This window comes from Meriones unguiculatus, chromosome 18 (genome assembly GCF_030254825.1).
Source record: "Meriones unguiculatus strain TT.TT164.6M chromosome 18, Bangor_MerUng_6.1, whole genome shotgun sequence".
NCBI classification, from domain to species: domain Eukaryota; kingdom Metazoa; phylum Chordata; class Mammalia; order Rodentia; family Muridae; genus Meriones; species Meriones unguiculatus.
In genome coordinates, this window is record NC_083365.1 from 36,852,037 (window position 1) to 36,872,501 (window position 20,465).

The 20,465-nt window shown below is 44.6% G+C and overlaps 2 protein-coding genes across 4 annotated transcripts in view; one reads left to right on the forward strand and one right to left on the reverse strand.

Moving 5' to 3' along the window:
* Tcp11l1 (t-complex 11 like 1) overlaps positions 1-10,660 on the forward strand; it is a 32,975-nt gene extending 22,315 nt beyond the window's left edge. For all 3 annotated transcript variants that reach the window (XM_021646365.2, XM_021646366.2, XM_060372085.1), the window contains 4 exons: positions 1,155-1,351; positions 3,802-3,983; positions 6,108-6,280; positions 8,600-10,660. In XM_021646365.2, coding sequence (XP_021502040.1) covers positions 1,155-1,351; positions 3,802-3,983; positions 6,108-6,280; positions 8,600-8,799 — 752 coding nt within the window. In that variant the 3' untranslated portion in view covers positions 8,800-10,660. The remainder of the gene's footprint in view (positions 1-1,154; positions 1,352-3,801; positions 3,984-6,107; positions 6,281-8,599) is intronic.
* A 533-nt stretch (positions 10,661-11,193) lies between these two features.
* Cstf3 (cleavage stimulation factor subunit 3) overlaps positions 11,194-20,465 on the reverse strand; it is a 71,736-nt gene continuing 62,464 nt past the window's right edge. The window contains exons 15-21 of the mRNA XM_021646368.2: positions 19,482-19,584; positions 17,352-17,421; positions 15,955-16,150; positions 13,049-13,202; positions 12,346-12,440; positions 12,151-12,211; positions 11,194-11,911 (exon numbers count right to left, since the gene is read on the reverse strand). Of these exons, the coding sequence (XP_021502043.1) occupies positions 11,709-11,911; positions 12,151-12,211; positions 12,346-12,440; positions 13,049-13,202; positions 15,955-16,150; positions 17,352-17,421; positions 19,482-19,584 (882 nt within the window). The 3' untranslated portion in view covers positions 11,194-11,708. The remainder of the gene's footprint in view (positions 11,912-12,150; positions 12,212-12,345; positions 12,441-13,048; positions 13,203-15,954; positions 16,151-17,351; positions 17,422-19,481; positions 19,585-20,465) is intronic.

Below are 20,465 nucleotides of genomic sequence, written 5' to 3' on the forward strand. Positions count from 1 at the left end.
TTCTACCATGTTTACAGATGCACTGTCTGGCGAGTTTCATGTAGCCCCGCTTTGCTGAGGGGATGAAAATGGCAGTCTCTGAGTAGCTCTGGTTGCCTGCCCAGGTTGGGTGATTCAGTGGCTCCAAACGTTAATTTCTGCAGCCTCAAGTGGATGCTTGGGGCCGGGAAGAGTGGAAAGAGAGCAGAAGTAGTGGGAGGAGACTGGCTGGCACATCATTCGGTCTCTCCGTTGCCATGGTGCCCCTCAGGAGGCAGATGCCAAAGAGCGTGGTAGAGTCGGCCACCAGAAGCTCAGCCGCAGTGAAAGGCTCATTGCTGCACAGGAGCTCTCTAGAGCCTGCTCGTCAGAGTCTAGTCCTTGCCTAGCATCTCAAGGTCTCCAAAGCCTGGATGCCACAGAGAAAGGCTGTCTCCAGAAGGTTACAGGCAGGCTGAAGCCATGTGGTTCAGCAGTCAGGACCAAATGCAGAACTGTGCAGAGAACACCAGGGAGCGGCCGACAGCAGCTGTAACCCAGTGCCTGCTTGGTTTAAAGGAGGCCTCCACCAGGGCTGCAACTCTGCCAAGATGTGGAGGACAAATAGGGTACCTGTTGCATTACTCAGGAAAGCAGAGGGAGCATATTGGCCACTGAAAGCCAGCCGAGGCCACTGAAAGCCAGCCGAGGCCACTGAAAGCCAGCCGAGGCCACTGACAGTGCTCCCACCACAGTGAGTTACACACCGGCCTATGTGAGCCCTCAGTGGAAATGCTGAGCGATGCAAGGGACTCCAGCTGGTCCCGTCCTGTTTGTCTGTGGGCCAGAAGCACTACTGTCCCTTAGAAATGATGTCACCTGGGTGTCCAGCCTCCTCAAATGCGGTGGTCACTGCTAGAGAAGAGAGTGGGAAGGCAGGGGTCAAGGCCTGGCCAGGCACTTCCTCTGTCGGCCTGTGAGGCAGGTGCATTTCTTTGTAACAGGAGTAGACTTGTCCGAGGTCGTGAAGCTATCTGTGAGCAATGCAGTGATTTGGATTCAGTTCTGTGGATCCCAAAGTTCATTTTCTATTCTGAAATTCACTGTCAGAGTCCTCTTTACCTTCTTACAGAAAGTAATTCCAAGAAGTGTCTCTGCAAGTGTCAGGGTAATGAGTGCAACCCTGTTTTCCACAGATTCCCTGGACTTTGTCACCCAATGGCTGGAGGAGGCCTCAAATGACCTTTTGACTCAGAAGTGCAAACATGCCCTGCCGGCTGGGGGAGGGGCTGCTGGCTCTGGGGATGCTCCAGTGCTGACCTCTGTTTCTGTCCAGAATTATGCCTATCTGAAGCTTCTGAAATGGGACCACTTTCGGAGACCTTTCCCCGAGGTAGGTGCTGCTGGGTACTTCAGCCATTTAAGCTTTATCTCACACTGCTCAGCTTTTTTGAAAGAACCATGTTGTTTTGATGTAAATAAAACACCAAAAAATTTATTTTTTGTTTGAAATGGTAATTACTACTTTATAAATTTTTCAGTGTAGGAAATAATGGATTTTAGAGCTGGGCATGGTGGTGCACACCTGTAATCCCAGCCCTCGGCGAGGCAGAGGCAGGCGGCTCTCTATGAGTTCGAGGCCAGTCTGACTGCAAAAGGAGTCCAAGACAGCCAAGGCTACACAGAGAAACCCTGTCTCGGGAGGCGGGGGGGGAAAGAATAAAAAGAATGGTTTGCTCTTGGCATCATTTTCACTCTTATTACCATCCCTTCTCTTTCTCTCTCTTCTGCTTGTTTTTACCTTTTTTTATGCTGTCTCTTCTCTCTCCAAGTACCACACCCCCTTTCTCTGTGCATTCTGTGAATGAGACAGCATGCACTGTTATTTTCGTTTCCCTTTGCTCCATTATTCTCTCTTGTCCCTCTCTCCCCCTTCTCTCTCTTTCTCTTTCCTTTTTTCATTCTTTGTCTTTCTCTCTCTCTCTCTTTTTTTCTGACAGGGTCTGGAGTTTGCCATTTGTACCTGGCTAGCCTTGAACTCACAGAGATGCACCATGTCTTCTTCCTTTGCATGTACCACTCAGTGGTTTCTAGTATATATTCAGGCTTGCAGTGTCACCTTTGTAAGCACTGTCAGTAGCATCCTTTCTCCTCCTCCGAGTTCTGCCTTCTATCTCTGCAGCCTCTGTGGAATTCTTCTCGTATTCCTTCTTTCTTTCTTCCACAAGCTGTCAGCTTCCCTTCTTGCCTGAGCTCCCTGTTGGTACTAACGGGGGACCTAAAGTGATGCTGGCTTGTTGGAAAGTGGCTCTGGGGAGTGGCACGAGAGCCTCTGGAGCGAAGTTGTGGACCTAACATTTCTCCTAAAGCCTGGCTGTCGGGAAGATGACAGTTCTCGCTGGGACTGTACATCTGTGCTTGGCATTCAGCCAGGGAGCTCTGCATCCTGAGGTCAAGTCCTGCCAAAGTTGTGCCATCGTGCTCATGTAGCAGGGAGATAAGGTGAGGCTGTTGAAGGTCTACTGTAGCAAAGCTGGGTACTGAAGAGGACCTCAGTCTTCAGGGAAAGTTTTACTGCCCGAGAAGGTTGGGCTCTGACTCCTTTTGGGGGGGGAAGATGGAGGTTGTAGTTTTTAACACTATAGCTCAGGCTGTCTTCAAGCTCTTGTTAATCCTCCTGCCCCAGCCTTTGAAGTTCGAGGGTTATAAGCATAGTCAGGCATTGTCTTGACCAGCCTTTTAAAGCGAAGCAGGTTCCTAAAGCCTGTTTGATTAACCTGTGGAAACTGAGATCTGGGCCAGGCATGGTGCACACTTTTAATCCCAGCACACTGAAGGCAGACACATAGGTGGATCTCTGAGTCTGATGCCAGTCTGGTCTACAGAGCAAGCTCCAGGAAGGACAGCCAGAGCTATATGGTGAGACCCTGTCTCCAAGCCCACCTCCCCCCCAAAAGAAAAGAGAACAATCAAAAACCTCTGAACTGAATCAACATCTTTTTTACTCCTGCTGCCCTTCTCACCCCTCTGAGTCTCTGGCAGGGTGTGACCTGGCTTCCTTAACACGGATGTCTGTGGTAGGGAAGGACTGGGTTCTTTAACGTGAGACACAGTCTGTTTTCAGGTGTTTCAGGTGCTTTGTGTGGTTATCAGTTCTGCTCAGTTTATCATTACTGTTTTCTTTATTTACTTATCTGAGGTGGTGGTTGTTACTGTTTTGGTTTGTTGTTCAGAGACAGGATTGCACTCTGTATCTCAGGCTGGTCTTAGACTCATAGCAATTCTCCTGTCTCAGCCTTGCGAGTGGGTGGAAGGGTGCCCAGCTTGGCCAGTTCTTGAGTTTCCTTTGTCCTATTTGTACTAACATGAATAATTGTAGACCCTGCTTCGAGAAACTTCTCCTCTATCATCACCTGGTTTGTGGGAACAAAGATGGGGTCATAGGACTTGGATGTTTCCCTTTCAAATCTGGGACAGTCTGTCCTGGGTACACAGGAAAGCATTGGCCACCGTTGCTCCATCTTCTGACCCTTTCGTTCTTACTACTATCCCTCCTACTGACAGAGCAGTGGCTCTCAGCCACTTGAAGCTGGTTGGTGTTTTCATCTTTCAAGCAGCTGTACAGAAAGAGCCAACCCCCTTTTTGTATAGCCTGGGAGAGTAAAGGAGACTTGACTGAGGTCACAGTCCTGTGAGAACTAGAGTCTGGGTTTATCTCCAGACTCAGCTCTGAAAGGAATCCAGGAAATGTTGAGAGGACGCCACAGAGCAGGTGGAGGTGTGGCCACAATGCCCTCTGCTGGCGAGCGTGAATCTGCTCAGCACTGTGTGTGTTCGTTGCAGACCATTTTGATGGACCAGTCTCGTTTCCAAGAGCTCCAGCTGCAGCTGGAACAGCTGGCCATCCTGGGAGCCGTGCTGCTGGTCACCTTTAGTAGTGCCGCACCTGGACTCTCTGGCCAGGCCGACTTTGCCGAGAAACTCAAGATGACGGTGAAGATTCTGCTAACGGACATGCACCTGCCGTAAGTGGCTGGGGCCCTGCAGCCGATGAAATTGTAGTGTGCCGTGAGAGTTTCTAGTGTGCGGCCAGAAAGACTGCCTGCCTGCGGTTTACTCATGGCTGCCATGTTCAAGCTACAGGGACCTGTGGACTAGACAGGGCTCTAGGATGGTGGTTTTCTTTCTTTCTGTTTCTGTTTTTTTTTTTTTTTTTTTTTTTTTTGGTTGTTTGTTTCTTTGAGACAGGGGTTGTCTCTGTAGCCTTGGCTGTCCTAGACTCACTTTGTAGACCAGGCTGGCCTTGAACTCACAGTGATCAGCGTGCTTCTGCCTCCCAGAGTGCTGGGATTACAGGCGTGCGCTACTGCACTTGTCTAGATTGTGGTTTTCAAATGTCAGTGCTCAGGGCCACAATGAACAATGCTGTTTCTGCTGTGACTAGTACATTCCAACACACATGTAGAACTGAAGTAGACACCTTGTAGGTGGAACTAACCCTGTGTTTAACCTCTGCTTTCTAACCTAATCTTATTTAACAAAACACCCCTCTGTTTTCTACCCACTTAATTGCTTTCAACTACCAAGTAGCAGTAAAATCCACAACCTTAGAGAAACCAGTGTAACATATTCCTTGGCCGCCACGACAGCCAGTTGCTTTAGCTGTGGTTCTTGGAAGATAAAGATCATAGGAGAGACAAACTTTATTCCTCCAGGGTACCTATAACATTAGCTTCCTGCCATTTACACATAGCTCACAGACGGCCTGTGCCTGTCATAAATGTGTCATTTTATCATGTATCAAACTTCACATTGCGACATCTCTAGCAGACGTCCCTCAACACAGACAGTCCGTGACTCCCATGGTCATAGCACATAGGGTGGATTTGAATAGTTTCAGTAGGCCCAGTGCAGAGACTCTAAGAAGGAACCCATACCCTGGCCTTCTCATCTGTCTAAGTCAGGGTTTCTATTGCTGTGAAGAGACACCATGACCACAGCTACTCTTGTAAAGGAAAACATTTCACTGGGGCTGGCTTACAGCTGAGAGGTTTAGTCCACTGCTGGGAGGCAAAGTAGCACGGAGGCAGACATGGCACCGAAGAGGTGCTGAGCGGTCTGCATCTGGATTAGCAGGCAGCAGGAGTGAACAGAGTGCCAGTGGGACCTGGCCCTTATTCCCAGAAATCCTGGAGTGCAGAGGCTCTAGGCCCAGACGACCTTTACTTAGCAGTTACACGAGGCGCATAGTCACTCAGCAGTAGCTGTGAGTAAAAGCCGAGAAGGAAGTGTTCTCACGGTGGCCCTGCCAGCAGGAGGCTGTCCGCAGGTACGCCCAAGGAATCGAGGATACTTGGGTTTGTTTTCTGTTTATTTTTGGACTTTTCTTCTAAAAATAGCTAGTGTAGGCTGTGATCCCAGTGCCTGAAAGGCAAAACAGGAGGACCAGGAATTCATGGCTAGCCTTGGCTGCCTGAGACCCCTTCGAAAAACAAATCAAAACAAAGCAGCTGCAGGGGGTTGGGGCCATACCTCAGGGGGCAAAATGTGTACCACTTGCAAGGTTTTGGGTTTGATTTCTGACATAGTAAAAAGCTATCAGGAAACAAGAGTATTCAGTGTTGTTTCCCTCCTGTCCCACAGCTGTCAAGGCTCTGGTTTCTGTGTATTTCACTGCAGGTGTTTGAGGATATTTAGAAGTCATTCCATGCGTATTTCATCACATAGGCATGGACAAGACATTGCTTTGAGGCTTGGAGAGTAGCCCTGTTGGCACAGTGCATGCCTACTATGCATGTGCCCAAATGTGCCCGCCATGTGTGCACCCCAGTGTGCGAGCTCACAGCTCTAATCCCAGTGCTTGGGAGTTAGAGGCAGGAGCATCAGAAATTCAGGGTTATCCTCTGCTATAAAGTAAGTTCTAACCAGCCTGGGGGGGTTACATGAGACCCTGTTGACAAGCAAGCAAACCACCACCTCAGTATGGTTAGGAAAGAATGCACAGCCTGGGAGATGAGGGAGCAGGGAAGAAAGCCACAAATCCCTGCCAACCTCGGCACCGCCGCTCTTGTCAAGAGAGGGCCAGGGATGCATACTTTGTATTCATGAGGCCTTTGTTCTCCTTGCTTCCTTTCCCTTCTCTGTTCTAGTTCCTTCCATCTGGAGGATGCCCTGACTTCCATTGGGGAGAAGGTGTGCCGGGAGGTGAGCAGCTGCCTCTCCCTGTGTGGATCTTCCCCGTTCTCCATCAATAAGGAGACTGTGCTCAAGGGCCAGATTCAGGCCCTGGCCAGCCCTGACGACCCCATTCGCAGGATCATGGGTAGGTTGGGGGTCATTCTCTCAATTCTCTCAGAGGGTGTCTTCGTTACTTTCTATTGCTGTGATGAAACACGATGACCAAAAACAACTTGTGGGAGGAAGGGGACTTATTTCATCTTAGAACTGTCAGGTCACACATCACTGAGGGAAGTCAGGACAGGAATTCAAGGCAGGGACCAAAGTAGAAGCCATGGAGAAATGCCGCTTATTGGCTTGCTCTCCATGGCTTGCTCAGCTGCTTTCTTATATAGCCTAAGATTCGCTCCCAGAGTGGCACCACTCACAGTCCGCTAGGGTATCCCACATCAGTTGTTCTTCAGGAAAACGGCCAGGTATGGTAGATGGACCTTTAGTCCCCACACTTGGAAAGCAGAGGCCTGCAGTTTCTGAGTTTGAGACTAGATGGGACAGAGAGTCGTAGGGCATCCAGGACTGGACAGGGAAACACTCTCTTGGAGAAAAAAGGAAAGAAGGAAGGAGAGAAAGGAGAGAGAAGAGAAAATGCCCCACAGACTTGCCTTCAGCTATCTGATGGAGGCGTTTTTCTCGATCACAGTTCCTCTTCCAAGATCACCTTAGCTTGTGTTAACAACAACAATAAAAAGCGGTAACCAGGACAGAGGGGCTGGAAGACAGGTCCTCAGAAGAAAACACAGGGCTGGGCATGTGGTGCAGGCCTTTAACCCAGCATGCAGCAGATATAGAGGCAAGAGGAGCTCTGTGAGTTCAAGGCCAGCCTGGTCTACATAGTAAGTTCCAGGCCAACCAGAGCCCCATAGTGAGACCCTGTCTCAAAACAACCAATGATAGCAATGCAACAAAATCTGAGAGGGTTCAATGGATTATGAGTGGATTTGAGTGCTGCTGGATTAGGAGAGGGTTAGATTCCTCATCAGTGTGATGAGGCTGATCAAAAGAACAGGCAAGGATCCAGACACCATCATTATCTCATAGGTCCTGATTTCAGGGTCAGTCACAGCCTTGACTCAGATCCATGTTATTAAGTCATATTTTGTACAAAATAACTAATGTGGATTTCATAAAAATTAAGAGTTCTTTTCAAGCCTGCTTTATACCAACCCTGAATTAGCCACAGTTTAATCTGTGGGTCAACAAGGAGGCGGCTTCTGCAAATTGTAGAGATTTATACTTGACCAGGGAAGGCCTTTGAATAGCCGAAGCTTCCAGGTTGGCCTCAAACTCACAGAAATCTGCCTGCCTCTGCTTCCTGAGTGCTGGGATTAAAGGCCTGTGCCAACCCCCTCCCCCAAGCTTTGTCTCACCATTTTATATGTTTCCTGATAGGAGCCCCAGTCACAGACTGGGTAGGAATGACACCCAACCACCAATTCTGGGGGGCTTCCAGCTCTGGGAATCTCAGGGGAACCAGATCTCTTTAGGAATGGAGGCGTTAGACCCAGCAGACTGACAGCTGGGTTTGCATTGTAGGTTCAAAGGTACCAGTCTGTACTCGACAGGGTACCCCAGTATAGGAGACAGGGCAGGCAGTTTGAAAAGTTCATTCAATCAATGTAAGTGTCTTTAGAATGGAGTGGGCTAAAAGGTACCAACCAAAATTGTTCCTCTTAAGTAGAACAAGAGCATAGGTGACTTCTGTGGTCTCCCACTGTGAGCATCAAAGAAGGAAGCATGTTCTCAGTCATGAAAGACAGCACAAGTTAGCAGGACAGGAATCGTCCTTCCTCCTTCCCTCCTTTTTCTTCTTCTCATTCCTAATAGTTTCAGTTCTAGAAATTGAACCCAGGGTCATGCATTTCACCATGGAGTTATATATTCAACCCTCTTTACTTCTTTGAATTTTTTTCCCCAAGATTTTTATTTATGTATTTATTAAGACATGGTCTCTGTGTAGGTCTGGCTGGCCTTGAACTCATAAAGACCCATCTATCTCTGCTGGGATTAAAGGCATGTGTTGCCACCCCATCTTAAGATTTGTTTAGTGTTTATGTACTCATACAAAGAGGCCAGTGTTCTTAAGCTTGATCCATCTTTCTAGCCCTCAATTTGAACTTGTTCCTGCTTTACTTTTCTTTCTGCACATGTGTGCCCTATGGCTGTGGCCAGTGTTGGCTGCAGTGTCTTGCTCCTGCTGGAGCAGAGCATGCCTGTGCTGCAGACTCCTTGTGTGCATACGTGTGTTCTTCCCGCCCAGAAGTACAAAGTTCTGTGGATGTGATCTGGGGTGACCAGGAAAGAGCTCCCCCAGAAGGGGATGACTCAGTTAACCAAGACCTAATCAGACAAGTATGAAGTCACCCTGAGGAGCCACCCTGATGTTCACTCTTCCCTTCCACCACAGAGTCCCGGATCTTGACCTTCTTGGAGACATACCTTGCCTCTGGTCATCAGAAGCTCTTGCCTACAGTGCCTGGGGGATTGGGTCCCATTCAGAAAGAGCTGGAAGAAGTTGCCGTGAGATTTGTGCGCCTGGTCAACTATAACAAGATGGTGTTCTGTCCTTACTACGATGCGATCCTCAGTAAGCTCCTCCGCTCTTGAGGTGCAGCTGCCGCATGCCCACCTCATCTCAGACCCCTGCAATGCCCTCGCCGGCATGTGGTACATTTCCTGTTTAATAGCGCTGGTTCCAAAGGGAAGACCGTCGTGTCGCGGGTGAAAAGGCTTAAGAATACACCGACTTCTGTTTTGAGGACAGTCTTTATGAGTGCAAGTTTACAAACCCAAGAAGCTTTCGTTCTCTTGAGTTTATAGTAGCACTTAGCTTTCATTAGTGGGCTGCCTGTCTCTCTTGCTGCAACAGGTTGGAGGTGCCACTTCTCCCAAGGGGCCTGGGACCAGCCTCTCCTGTGGGTCATTCATTCTCAGATGTTCCATGCTGACAGTTGTAAGCTATGACTTGACCTTTTGTCCCGTTTCCAGCATTGCTCCCCTACTCTTGCTGTGGGTGCTCCATGATCGGGCTGTCTCCAGCCTTACAGTGTCCTATCCCACTCTTGCCCACCTCTGCCCATTTACTGTTTCTCGGCTCTGGCCTAACCAGTGTTCCAGAGCCCTTTTGTTCTACACCAGAGTTACTTGATAATTTATTTTGTCTTATTTTATTATTACTATTATTGAAAGAGCATCTCTCTATACATACTCCTGGCTGGCCTGGAACTTGCTTATGTAGAGCAGGCTGGCCCCAGACTTGCATCAGTCCTCCTGCCTCTGTCTCATAAATGCTGAGGTTCCAGGCCTCTGCCACCACACCCAGTGGCTATGACATGGTTTTTAAAGGCTTGTTTGGTTGGCTTACGATGTAGTACAGTGGTCAGTGACTGCCTGGCCTGCACAGGCCCTGGGATCTAAACAGTGGAAGATGTTATGTGCACAAGCATACATGACACCCCTTCACCACACACAGCACTGAGAAGCCATAGCCCCCGTAGCATCGGTTACTTGAAAGGTCGGAGGATTGTTTGTGCCCAGGAGCAGCTTAAGTAACAGACTCCAAATTAAAATAAGAACAGAGCCAGGCATGGTGGCATACCCCTTTAATCCCAGCACTCAGGAGGCAGAGGCAGGTAGATCTCTGCATTCAAAGCCAGCCTGGTCTACAGAGTGAGTCCAGGACAGCCAGAGAGAGATACATAGAGAAACTGTGTCTCGAAAAACAAAACAAAGAACAGAAATACTGTTCTTTCTATAGAAGTGCTCCTGAGCCATGATGGCGGCAGTTGAAGCTTACGGTATGGTAACATACCACAGCTTACCAGGTATGGTGACATATGCCTGTAATTTTAGCTCTCTGGAGGCCAAGGCAACAGAATTGCAAGGTGAAGGCTAACCTGGACTATATAACGGGAGCCTCATTCAAAACCACAACAGTGACCTATGAAGTCTAAAGAAATGAAATTATTTTACTTTAATCCTTAAAAGAGAGGTGTTTATAGTTTAGTATAAGAGGAAAGAAGAGAATTCACTGATGAGAACACAGATGTGCTGATGGAATTCTAATTGAGAAATTAGATTTTAAGTGTTAGAGGGAACAGCCCAACCTCACTGTCTAGATAAGGAAGTAAGAAGAGTCCTCAGTATTTGAGCAGAATTCCTGACACATCGTGTGCCATGAGAGTGCTTTGATGTGGTACAGATGATCTGTTAAATTTTATATTCTAATGTGTGTGTTTTAGACAGGGCATTATGGTAGAAGCAGAGCCATGAGGGTGGAGTGATCTCCAGCTGGATCCCTGAGCACCAGGGACTGAAAACTGTCCAGTAATGCCAGGCTTCAGGAGAGGGTGTGGTGAGCCCAGCCTGGGAAGTAGATCCTAATGCTTCAGAGGCTGAGGCAGAAGGCCAGCCTGGGCTGCATAGCAAGACCCCCCTCCTGAAAAATAAATAAACAAGTAGAACGATGGCTGTTTGAGGATGATTTCTTCAAATATGTGCTACACGCTATTCTAATGGTAATTTTTGTTTCCAAGCAAAATAATGTTCTGGGTGTGGTAATGCATGCTTGCTATTAATGTTTCCTGTGAATACCAAGATAAAACACCAAAAGCCCAACAACAAAAGTGAAACAGAAAAGACATATAATTGACTATACCCAGAATTTGACTTCTCGTGTACTGTTAACATTTACTGTAAATGGTATTAGATGAATATGTCTATAGTTATGGAAATAAAATCTGAAGAAGCAGAAGAAATGCTGAGGAGATGGCCAGTGGATGAGAGGGCTGGAGGATCTGACTTTGAATCCCTAGCTCCTACATAAAAAGCCAGGCGTGACTTTGCCCGCAACTCCAGCATTGGGGACAGAGACCGGCAGACCCTCAGAATTCTCCCACCAATCAAAAATGGTAAGAGTTACAGAGGGAGAGTGGTCTGTTGGCTTCTGCATGTGCACTTTTGGGTGCCCCCTCCCCACATAAACACACAAAGAAACGGGCATATTTTTGAGGACCTTTTAATTTTTCAAAGGACCTTTTAAAAAACTTATAACTACAAAACAGACGCCATACATTCTGCCATAAATAAAAACAAACAGTAAGGCAGGACTACATAAGCAAACTGAGAACAAATGTTTTCAGAAAATGTGAAAGTGTTTTACAATCATAAGCCATCCAGTTTTTAAAATAAAACTGTGGAAAACTCACAAATCTTCAAGTGGCATATAGAAGACACCCTTGAAAAGAAACAAGATGTGGCTCTGCCATTTTGTACTGTTCTCAAATATTTAAAACCTAATCTTGCTTAGAGGATAGGTCTGCTCCATATTCAAAATCCACACAGGCTTGGTTTTTGTTTTTCTCAAGAACCATATGATAGAGGCACCAATGACAATACAACTTTGTTTTAAAAAACCTTGTAACAAAGCATTGTCTCTTTAAAACATGACTTAAGAGGCAAAAAAGGAATCTTGGGTAAGAGTTTTTTCTGTGAGGCAGGCAGGTTTTGAAGCGATCTCATCGTATTCGTTTCTGCTGTCGTGCTCTGTAAATGTCGTGAACAGGGGGGACTACAGCCCCCTTTTCTTCATCTTCATCTGAATCCTCATTGGGCCTTTTGACAGCCTTGGTGAGTACAGCGCTGCTTTCCACTGGGCCGTTGCCTTCCACAGCCAGCTCTGGCGCCCCGCCAGTGATGATCCTCACAGCCTCCTCAACAGCTGTGGGGAGAAGCAGAGAGGACAGCGCAGGCTGCTTACGATTTCTGCTACTGAGAAAATGATCAGGTGATGCATTCCACTTGCACTGATGACATTTTATCAGAATGTGCCCAGGCCCACACAACAGAAAGCTCAGCTCACTCCAAGTGGCACTGCACCTCAGTGGAAGAGAACCATCCTTCCTCCTTGGGAAACAATAATATGGACTCCACACTGAGAATGGAGCTTCTGTTACTCACTGTTTGGTATCTTGCATCTTCGGAAAATTTCCATCAGTTCATCCACTTGTACAAAAGGACCCTATCATGACATGAACAAATTTCATCTCAGTTATCTGACAAGTTAACTATTGTGCACTTCCCCTTGCACAAGAGTAACACACACACACACACAATGACTGCGGCCCACAGAACCAGTGTGCACAGTGAACAAACCTGGAAGCAGATGGGAGGAGGGAGCAGTTTCATCAGAACCACAGCAGCAGGAGGCACTGGAAATACTCCACCAGGGACCGGGTGTAAGCCTGGAGCTGAGAGAACCCAGGTGTGAACTACGTGGGCACAGCTGCTATGTGAGAAAGCTGAAATCAAGTGACCTGCACATAACTTTCTATGTCCCTGCTTTCTTCTGAACACTTTAAAAAAATGTTACACTGCTTTAACTGCATTACTAACCGAAATGGGCCAGACAGGAAATGCAGTGTCACCCTCACGGTCACTGGGAGGCAAACATGACTTCACGTAGAGCAAGCAAGGGCTGGACTAAAGGACATTTTTGCCAACTATTTTTGAGTTACACAATGTTTTAATGAGATGGGTCTTGTTGAAAGAGGACTTAGAGGGGCCACTAACCACTCACAACTGTGGTGCAGTTTGTGATCCTGCAGTGACTTACCAGTAGGTCAAGCCATCTGCACATTACAGCATTTATGAAAACTGCCACTAGGAAATGGGTTATAAGGAAATGCAGCACTCAGATTTTTTTTTTTTAAACATTCCTAGTTCATCCAGTTCAAAGATTCCTGTCAAGTCCCTTGTCACTGTGACCTTGAGTCTAATAATTAACCTGCGGTAGAAAAGGCCAGGTCACGTCCCTCCCACACCTTGCTTCAAACAAGATCTCAGTTCTGGATCTTACGTGCTAAGTGCCGTGGCTGAAACGGGATCATCTGCTGAGTGTCTGGCTTAGGGTACTCTGGTTTTCTGTCCACTTCATCTTTCAGAACAGGCACTATAGAAGGAGCTACAACTGGGTCTGGAATTATAGCAGCTAGCTTAGCACGGGAGACGTCCTGAAAAATGCAGAACAGAAGAATCGGAAACCTGAAAAGGGTCTGTAGAGCAGTGTGCAATTCCACAATTGAGGGTACAGTAAGACAGGCTAGAAGGACAAGAAGGATGGAGAGGACGAGCAGGGACTCTCATCATGATAGATTGTTCAATACTCAACAACAGAAGCCATTGGTTTTGAAGGTTGTATTTTAAATATTTTACCTCAACCCCAACTAAGAACCAGGCAGGATCCTTACAAGATAGATACAAGACTTTGTGGGAAGAGTTGTATAAGAATGGGCACCAAAGAGAAAGTGGGGTAATTTGGAGGAAAATTCAAAACTTACATTTGTTTGTTTGAGACAGGGTCTCACTATGTAGCTTTGGCTCTTCTGAACTCACAATGTTAAACAGGCTGGCCTCAAACTTACAGAAACCCACCTCCCCTGCCTCTTGAGTGTTGGGATTACGGGTATGTGCCACCATGCCCAGCTAAGATAAATCTTTGATTTTGTTTTTTGTTATAGGATTTCTTTGTGCAGCCTTAGATGTTCTGGGCTTGCTTTGTAGACCAGGCTGGCCTCAAACTCAAAGCCATCTGTCTGCCTCTGTCTCCCTGTGTGCCGGGTTTACAGGTATGTACCACCACATCCAGCTCAAATTGATTTTTGGTACCTTCCTTCTATCAGAATTGAACAACATCTCAGTTAAAATGAAGAGCCCAGGTTAGGTGAAATCTTGCTTCATGAAAGCCAAGAAAAGGATTATCAGCACCTATGCTGGCTAATAGCATTTTGCTAATAGAATGAGTTTCCTTATAAGGAACACATATTGAGCAGCTACTATTTGTCAGGCCTTTTTAGCCAGACTGTTTTTACTTTTTGAGACAATCAGTAGCATTCCTGACACAGACTGAAGCTCAAAAGAGGATCACATAGCTCATAGGAAGTAGAGAATTAGGAGTACACCCCTTGACCTCAGATCTTTTTAACACCAGCAGGACCCTCTCCAAGGTATGTCAAAGGAGCAGTATAGTCACTTGTTAACAGGCCCTATCCATTTCAGTCCTTCAAATCTGCTAGACATAGTTGCTGACATTCCTATCGTGGATGAATCTGAATGAGTACGCACAGTGAGATTATTGGCTGTGGCGTACAACTTACTATGCCACCAACTACCATATTGCAAAGTACTCTAGTTCTCCCCAGATACAAACTAGTAATGGAAATACAGGCTGGAAAATTCACTAAAAAGTAGCTATAGTTAGAAATTGTAAAAATCTCACCCCCCCCCTTTTTTTTTGAGACAGGGTCTCACTGTGTAGCTCTGGCAGGTTGGCCTTGAACTTAGAGAAACTAAGACATATATGTCTCTGGGATGTTGGGGTTAAAGGGGTGTACCATCAAGCCTGGCAATAATTTGTCTCCTCAAAATGTTTTAAATTATATTTGTGTGTGTGTACCATACACATAGGTACATGTGTGTTTGTCAGAGTTGGTTTTCTCTTTCCATCATGTGTGTTCTAGGGATTGAACTCAAGTCACCAGGCTTGGTGGCAAGCTTCTTTACCCAATAATCTATTTTGCTGGCTTTCTTTTCATTAAATTCTTTAAACCCATTTTTTTTTATGGCCTTTCTTAATAATTGTAATAGAAGTTTTTGTTTTGCTTTGTTTTTTGTTTTTCAAGACAGGGTTTCTCTTTGCAGCCTGGGCTGTCCTGGACTTGCTTTATAGACCAGGCTGGCCTTCAACTCACAAAGATCTGCCAGCCTCTGCCTTCCCGAGTGCTGGGATTACAGGCATACCCAGCAAAGCTGTTCATTTTTAACAGTAAAATATGGGTTATTAAGAATCCCTTCAGAATATGATTATGGGGCTGGTTGGTACAGAACTGGAAATTCCATTAATGAAAAGGTCTAAAGATAAATTATGTATAATTCTTCTCAAAAGTTTTTAGTCTGGTTCAGACAGAGGGTGAAACTCGGGCCAAGTGAGTGCAGTGAGGAAAAGACTGATGGCCAAGAACATCCTATTGACAGTTGATTTAAAGGACTAAACCAAGACATACAGCTTCCCTGTGGGTTTCCACCTTGACCTTTGTTCATGCAAAGGGCACCGAAAGGCCAGAAATGATTTCTCAATGGTTTTTGGGACATGGGCTATTTCTGAGGATTCAGGAATCTTAGAGCTGAAGGACTAGATTAGTTTGTTATGAGCCAGGCATCTCCACAGATGAGTACCACTGTTAGAGAAGCCCGTTCCCCTGTGAGCTGCTGTAGAAAGCTCTCTCAAGGAGCATTCTGGATATAGCAAGCTGTGGTGTTGCTTTGTTTGTATAGCCTAGGCTGGCCTCAAACCTCCTGCCTTCCCTGTCCCAAATCCAAGGCTTGCAGATGTACACCACCGTGCCTGGTTATGGTCTTTCCTGGTGTCTTGACAAAATATCCAACAGTAAATACAGTTAGTTGAAGCTCAATCAAAAATGTTCATCAGTTGATAAGAATTATTAAAAAAACAACTAAAGGTTACATTAAGACTTTTCTTTATCACCCACAAGGCACTGACAGTTCCAGGTACACAATGAAAGTATTTATTCTCTCCTCTCAAACATTTTTTTGTTACTCTTGATATCCACAGACAACAACCACAAAATCAATGAATTTTTTGTCTTATTAGTAACATAAGTAACGTTAGAATGAAAGCTATCTATGAACTCTTAAAAAACATTGGGAAGTGGCGATACCCCAGGTGTCTTGGTGCTGAGTACATACCTTATAGCCCAGTGCTTTGAGTTCACTTGCAGAACAAGGGTATAAATCCATAAACTTGTATCTGTCTACCAGTAAAGCTGTTTCTTTGCCTTCATACTCTTCTCTGAATGCTGTAAATCGTCTTTTCTCCACTTTGAGTATGCTAGCTAAATCACCAATATTACTTTCAAAAGCTAGAAATCGAGCCCAGATTTCTCTGTAAGAATGTAAATATAACCAATACTTAGTCATAAATTTTTTTAATATTTCCAAATAACGGAAAAATAGGATAATATAATGAATGCCTGCTTTTTTATTAGGTTTAATAGTTGTTAGTATTTTTCCCTATTTAATTTTATTTTTGCCTAAATATTTGAAAATCAAGTACAGACACACTTTACCCAAATATTTGAACATTCAAGCCCTTACACACACACACACTTCTCATTTTTCTATTTGAGGTAAATAAGAGGCACCAGAGAGAGGATAAACAGTTGATAAAAAAGGAACCTAGACAGAGTTCTACAATTTTTCCTGTATAATGTTGCTTAATCACTTTGCTTAGTAGAATGATTTATGTTGTAGAAGATACTCTTTATTTAATGTATGACTAAAAATATATTCTAAAATCTACTATGATTGATTCACTGCAGCCAAACTGTGCATATCACTGTTTTGTTTACTTTGTTTTGTTTGTTTTCTTCCAAGACAGGGAAGGTTTCTCTGTGTCCCTGTAACTCCCTCTGTAGACCAGGCTAGCCTTGAACTCAGAGATCCACCTGGCTCTACTCCAGAGTACTATAAGTAAAGGTGTGTGCTACTACCACCTGGCTATGCACTATTTTAAATCACTGTTTTAATGTTCTCAGAGTACTTAAATGCCCCTAAAATAAGATACTGGGTACTTATGATACACCAGGAACAGTATATTCAGGAACCCCCACACGGGTAGCCATGTGTGTGGTTCAGTGAGAAGGTGAAGAGAATTTCTAACACTTAGGTGGCTGAGCTGGGGACCGAAGCCGAGGTGCGAAGTCTGAGTATGTGGGCTGTGCCACTATGCCATGTCACTCTCTCATGGTCAAAGCCACAGGTGGGCTGTAACATGGAAAACCAGCTTTCAGTACAACAGAGCCTTTGCTTTCCACTAGAGAGATACATTTCAGAAAACCAATATATTTAGTTCTAGAACTATTAAAGTGGAAGGATATAGTAAAATATTTAATAAATTACAAAGATATCTCAATATAACTCATCCTATATAAAATAAAACTGTAAGCTTAAGCAAGTATAAAATAGTAGGTAAATGAAATAGTAGGTAATAGGTAGGTAAAAAGAGACAGAACAGAAATTTCTCCTGAGAGTCACACTCAAGCACAGTCCCATAGGTCAGAGGTTACACACTTGGCATGACTTACCCAGACTTCTCAGGAGGAAGGCTTCCAGATGTTAAAACTCTTTCAAACAAAACTCGGGTATTATTGTCCTCTAGGATATTTTAAAAAGATTAAATGTTAAAAAAGTTTTACAAGTCAACAGTTCTTTTTTTAAAAAAGCAAAACAAAACCCAAGCTTTATCTTCGTTAATCCTCACAAAAATCCAATGCAGAAAAATAATTTGTCATAACTGATTTTTAAAAGATAAGGAGATTCGGAGGTTCAAAATCACTAGTTTGCCAGACATGTGGAGTAGGGCTTTATTTAGTGCCACCACTCAGGAAACAGGCAGACAGGTATCTGTGAGGTCTAGGCTAGTCTGGTCTATATCATAAGTTCAGGCCAGCCATAGATACATACCAAGATCCCTGTTGCAAACAAACACCAAACCCCTGCCCCGACACACACACACAGTGAGACTGGCTGGCTCATTGTTGTTAGTAAGAAAGCTATTACCAGAAGCCAGGTTGTTTAGAAATTTCCCCTAGAAATGGAGCTATGGATAGTCACAAGCTGCCATGTGGTTGCCGAGAATCAAACCTGGGTCCTGTGCAAGAACAAGTGCTCTTAAATGCTGAGCCGCCTCTCCTAATTGTTTTTTCTCAAGAAATTATATATCCTGAACTATCAATAATTGCAATAATTTTTATAGACACACACATGAATGGGATCTAGCATGGTATTGACATGTATAATAAAGAATGGTTATGTTACTATTAATCCAACAGAGTGGGAAAATAAAGATGTCAATGAACAGGTTTCTTTTGAAATTTCACCCCATAACCTCAGTATTTAACCTTACTACACAAGTATCTTCGGGTTTGGTGGTTGCAGACTTTTCTGTTTGTTTTTGTAGCATTGTACTCCATCCTTCCCATCTACTGGGCAAAGCTTTATTACTAAGCTCTATCCCCAGCCCTAGAGAGGTTTTAAATATCTGTGTACCCCTAGGAGATGAGAGACAAGTTACACAGAGTGACCAGAGAAGGACATGGACAGCTCTGTCTCCTAACTGGCTGTGTGGCTTCATCTACTGCTGTTGTACTTTCCTGATTCAAAGCCCATCTACCATTATTCAGAGAGTGCAAATACATGGTTGACAGGACTGGGGTATAGTTCAGCTGCTAGAATGCTTGCTGTGATAGCTATTCTTGGTTGTCAACTTGATTACATCTGGGATTAACTAAAACCCAAGTAGATGGGTATACCTGTAAGAAAAAAAAGATGTAATCCATATCTTTTGAGGGAGAAAGATCCATCTTTAACTTGGGCCACACCTTATAGTAGCAGCCTATATAGGGGATACAGAAGAAAGAAGCGTTTGCTCTTTGCCAACTGGTTCTCGTTTTTACTGGCATATAGTGAAGATTGGCTGAGATATCCAGCCATTGTTGGAGTAGCTGGACCACAGTCTGTACATCATTCTAACAACCACTCCCAAATACCTACATATATGTATGTATGTATGTGCGTATATGTTAATTTTGTAAGTTCTGTTCCTCTAGAGAACTCTGACTAATACACTTGCTTGGCATGCATGTTAGACTTAGTGCCAAGCACTGCATACATTGCGCATGGTGACAAACTTGCGGGCAGGTGTACTTCTCTGAGCTCAACCAAACTAGTCTCCATAGTATTATGTCAGCCAGATATAGAGCAAGAGCCTGTCTAAAACCAAAAACACTGAATTCACAGACGATAGGCCACTATTTCCTGGTGCCTATATTAAGTAGCTGGTTCTGGTGTGATGTTGGAATGATAACACCTTAAGAAAATAAAGTCACCCAAACCCCAAGGACATAATTTCAGATTGTTTAATATTAAGAACCATGGCAGAAGCTGGAGAAATGGCTCAGGGGTTAAGAACACTGGCTACTCTTCCAAAAGACCTGGGTTTGGTTTCCAGCACTCACACGGCAACTGACCGTAGTCTGTAACTTCACTTCCAGAAGATCCAACACTCTTCTACCTCCAATGGCAATGTGAACATGGGGACACAGACATAACATAAAAGCAAAACACCCATACACATAAAACAAAAATAAGGGAATCTTAAAAACACAACAACACACAAACACACAAAACCATGGCAGATTCTAGAATCAACTTACCATTGAGGTGAGAGAGATAGTCAATATAAGCCAACACATATTCTGGAATGTCTCCATATTTCTTTAGTCCCAATTCAAAAATTTTAAAGGCAACAGATTTGTCCTATAAGTAAAGACAGTACTGGTTTCCATGAAATGCAAACAATGTACTGAAAAGAATATTAAAGAATATAAGAGAATATTAAAGCTACAGACTTTAATAAGTATGGTGGTACACACCTATAATCCCAGCAGTAGGGACTGAAAAGCAGGAGGATTGCCACAAGTACAAGGTCATTTTACCTTACACAGCAAGACACTTTCTCAAAATAAAACAAAAAACAACAACAAAGAAAAACTCTACAACCTCTAATTACGACAAGGCACAGAAGAACTAAAATGGGAAATTAAACTCATGTCCATAGTAACTCCTGAACTAAATAAAAAACAACCTAAGGGTTAAGTTCGGCATAGGAGTTTTATGCTTATAGTTTAGGGCCAGCCTAGGGAATGAAGCAACTGAGAGAAAAAGAGCTGGGGATGTAGCTTCGTGGTAGAGCCCTTGCTGGAATGTTCCAAGCCCTGCGTTCAATCCCAGCACCACCATAAACCAAAGAAAAAGCCAAGCAGCCAATGTTGGCATGTTGTCTAAGACATAGACCAAGGCTGCCAGTGGTGGTGCACTATCTGAAATCCCAGTTCTGGGGACTACAGTGGAAGCTGGAGGAGCAAGAGTTTGGGACCAGGGCTAGAGAGATGACTCAGAGGTTAAGAGCACTGGCTGTTCTTCCAGAGGTCCTGAGTTCAATTCCCAGCAACCACATGGGGCCTTACAACCATCTACAGTGAGATCTGGTGCCCTCTTCTGGTGCTGGCTCACACACAGGCAGACTATTGTACTTTTAATAAATAATAAATAAATAAACCTAAAAAAAAAAAAACTATTAAAAAAAGAGTTTGAGACCAGACACTTACTAATAAGCACCTCAAACAATACAAAATCCA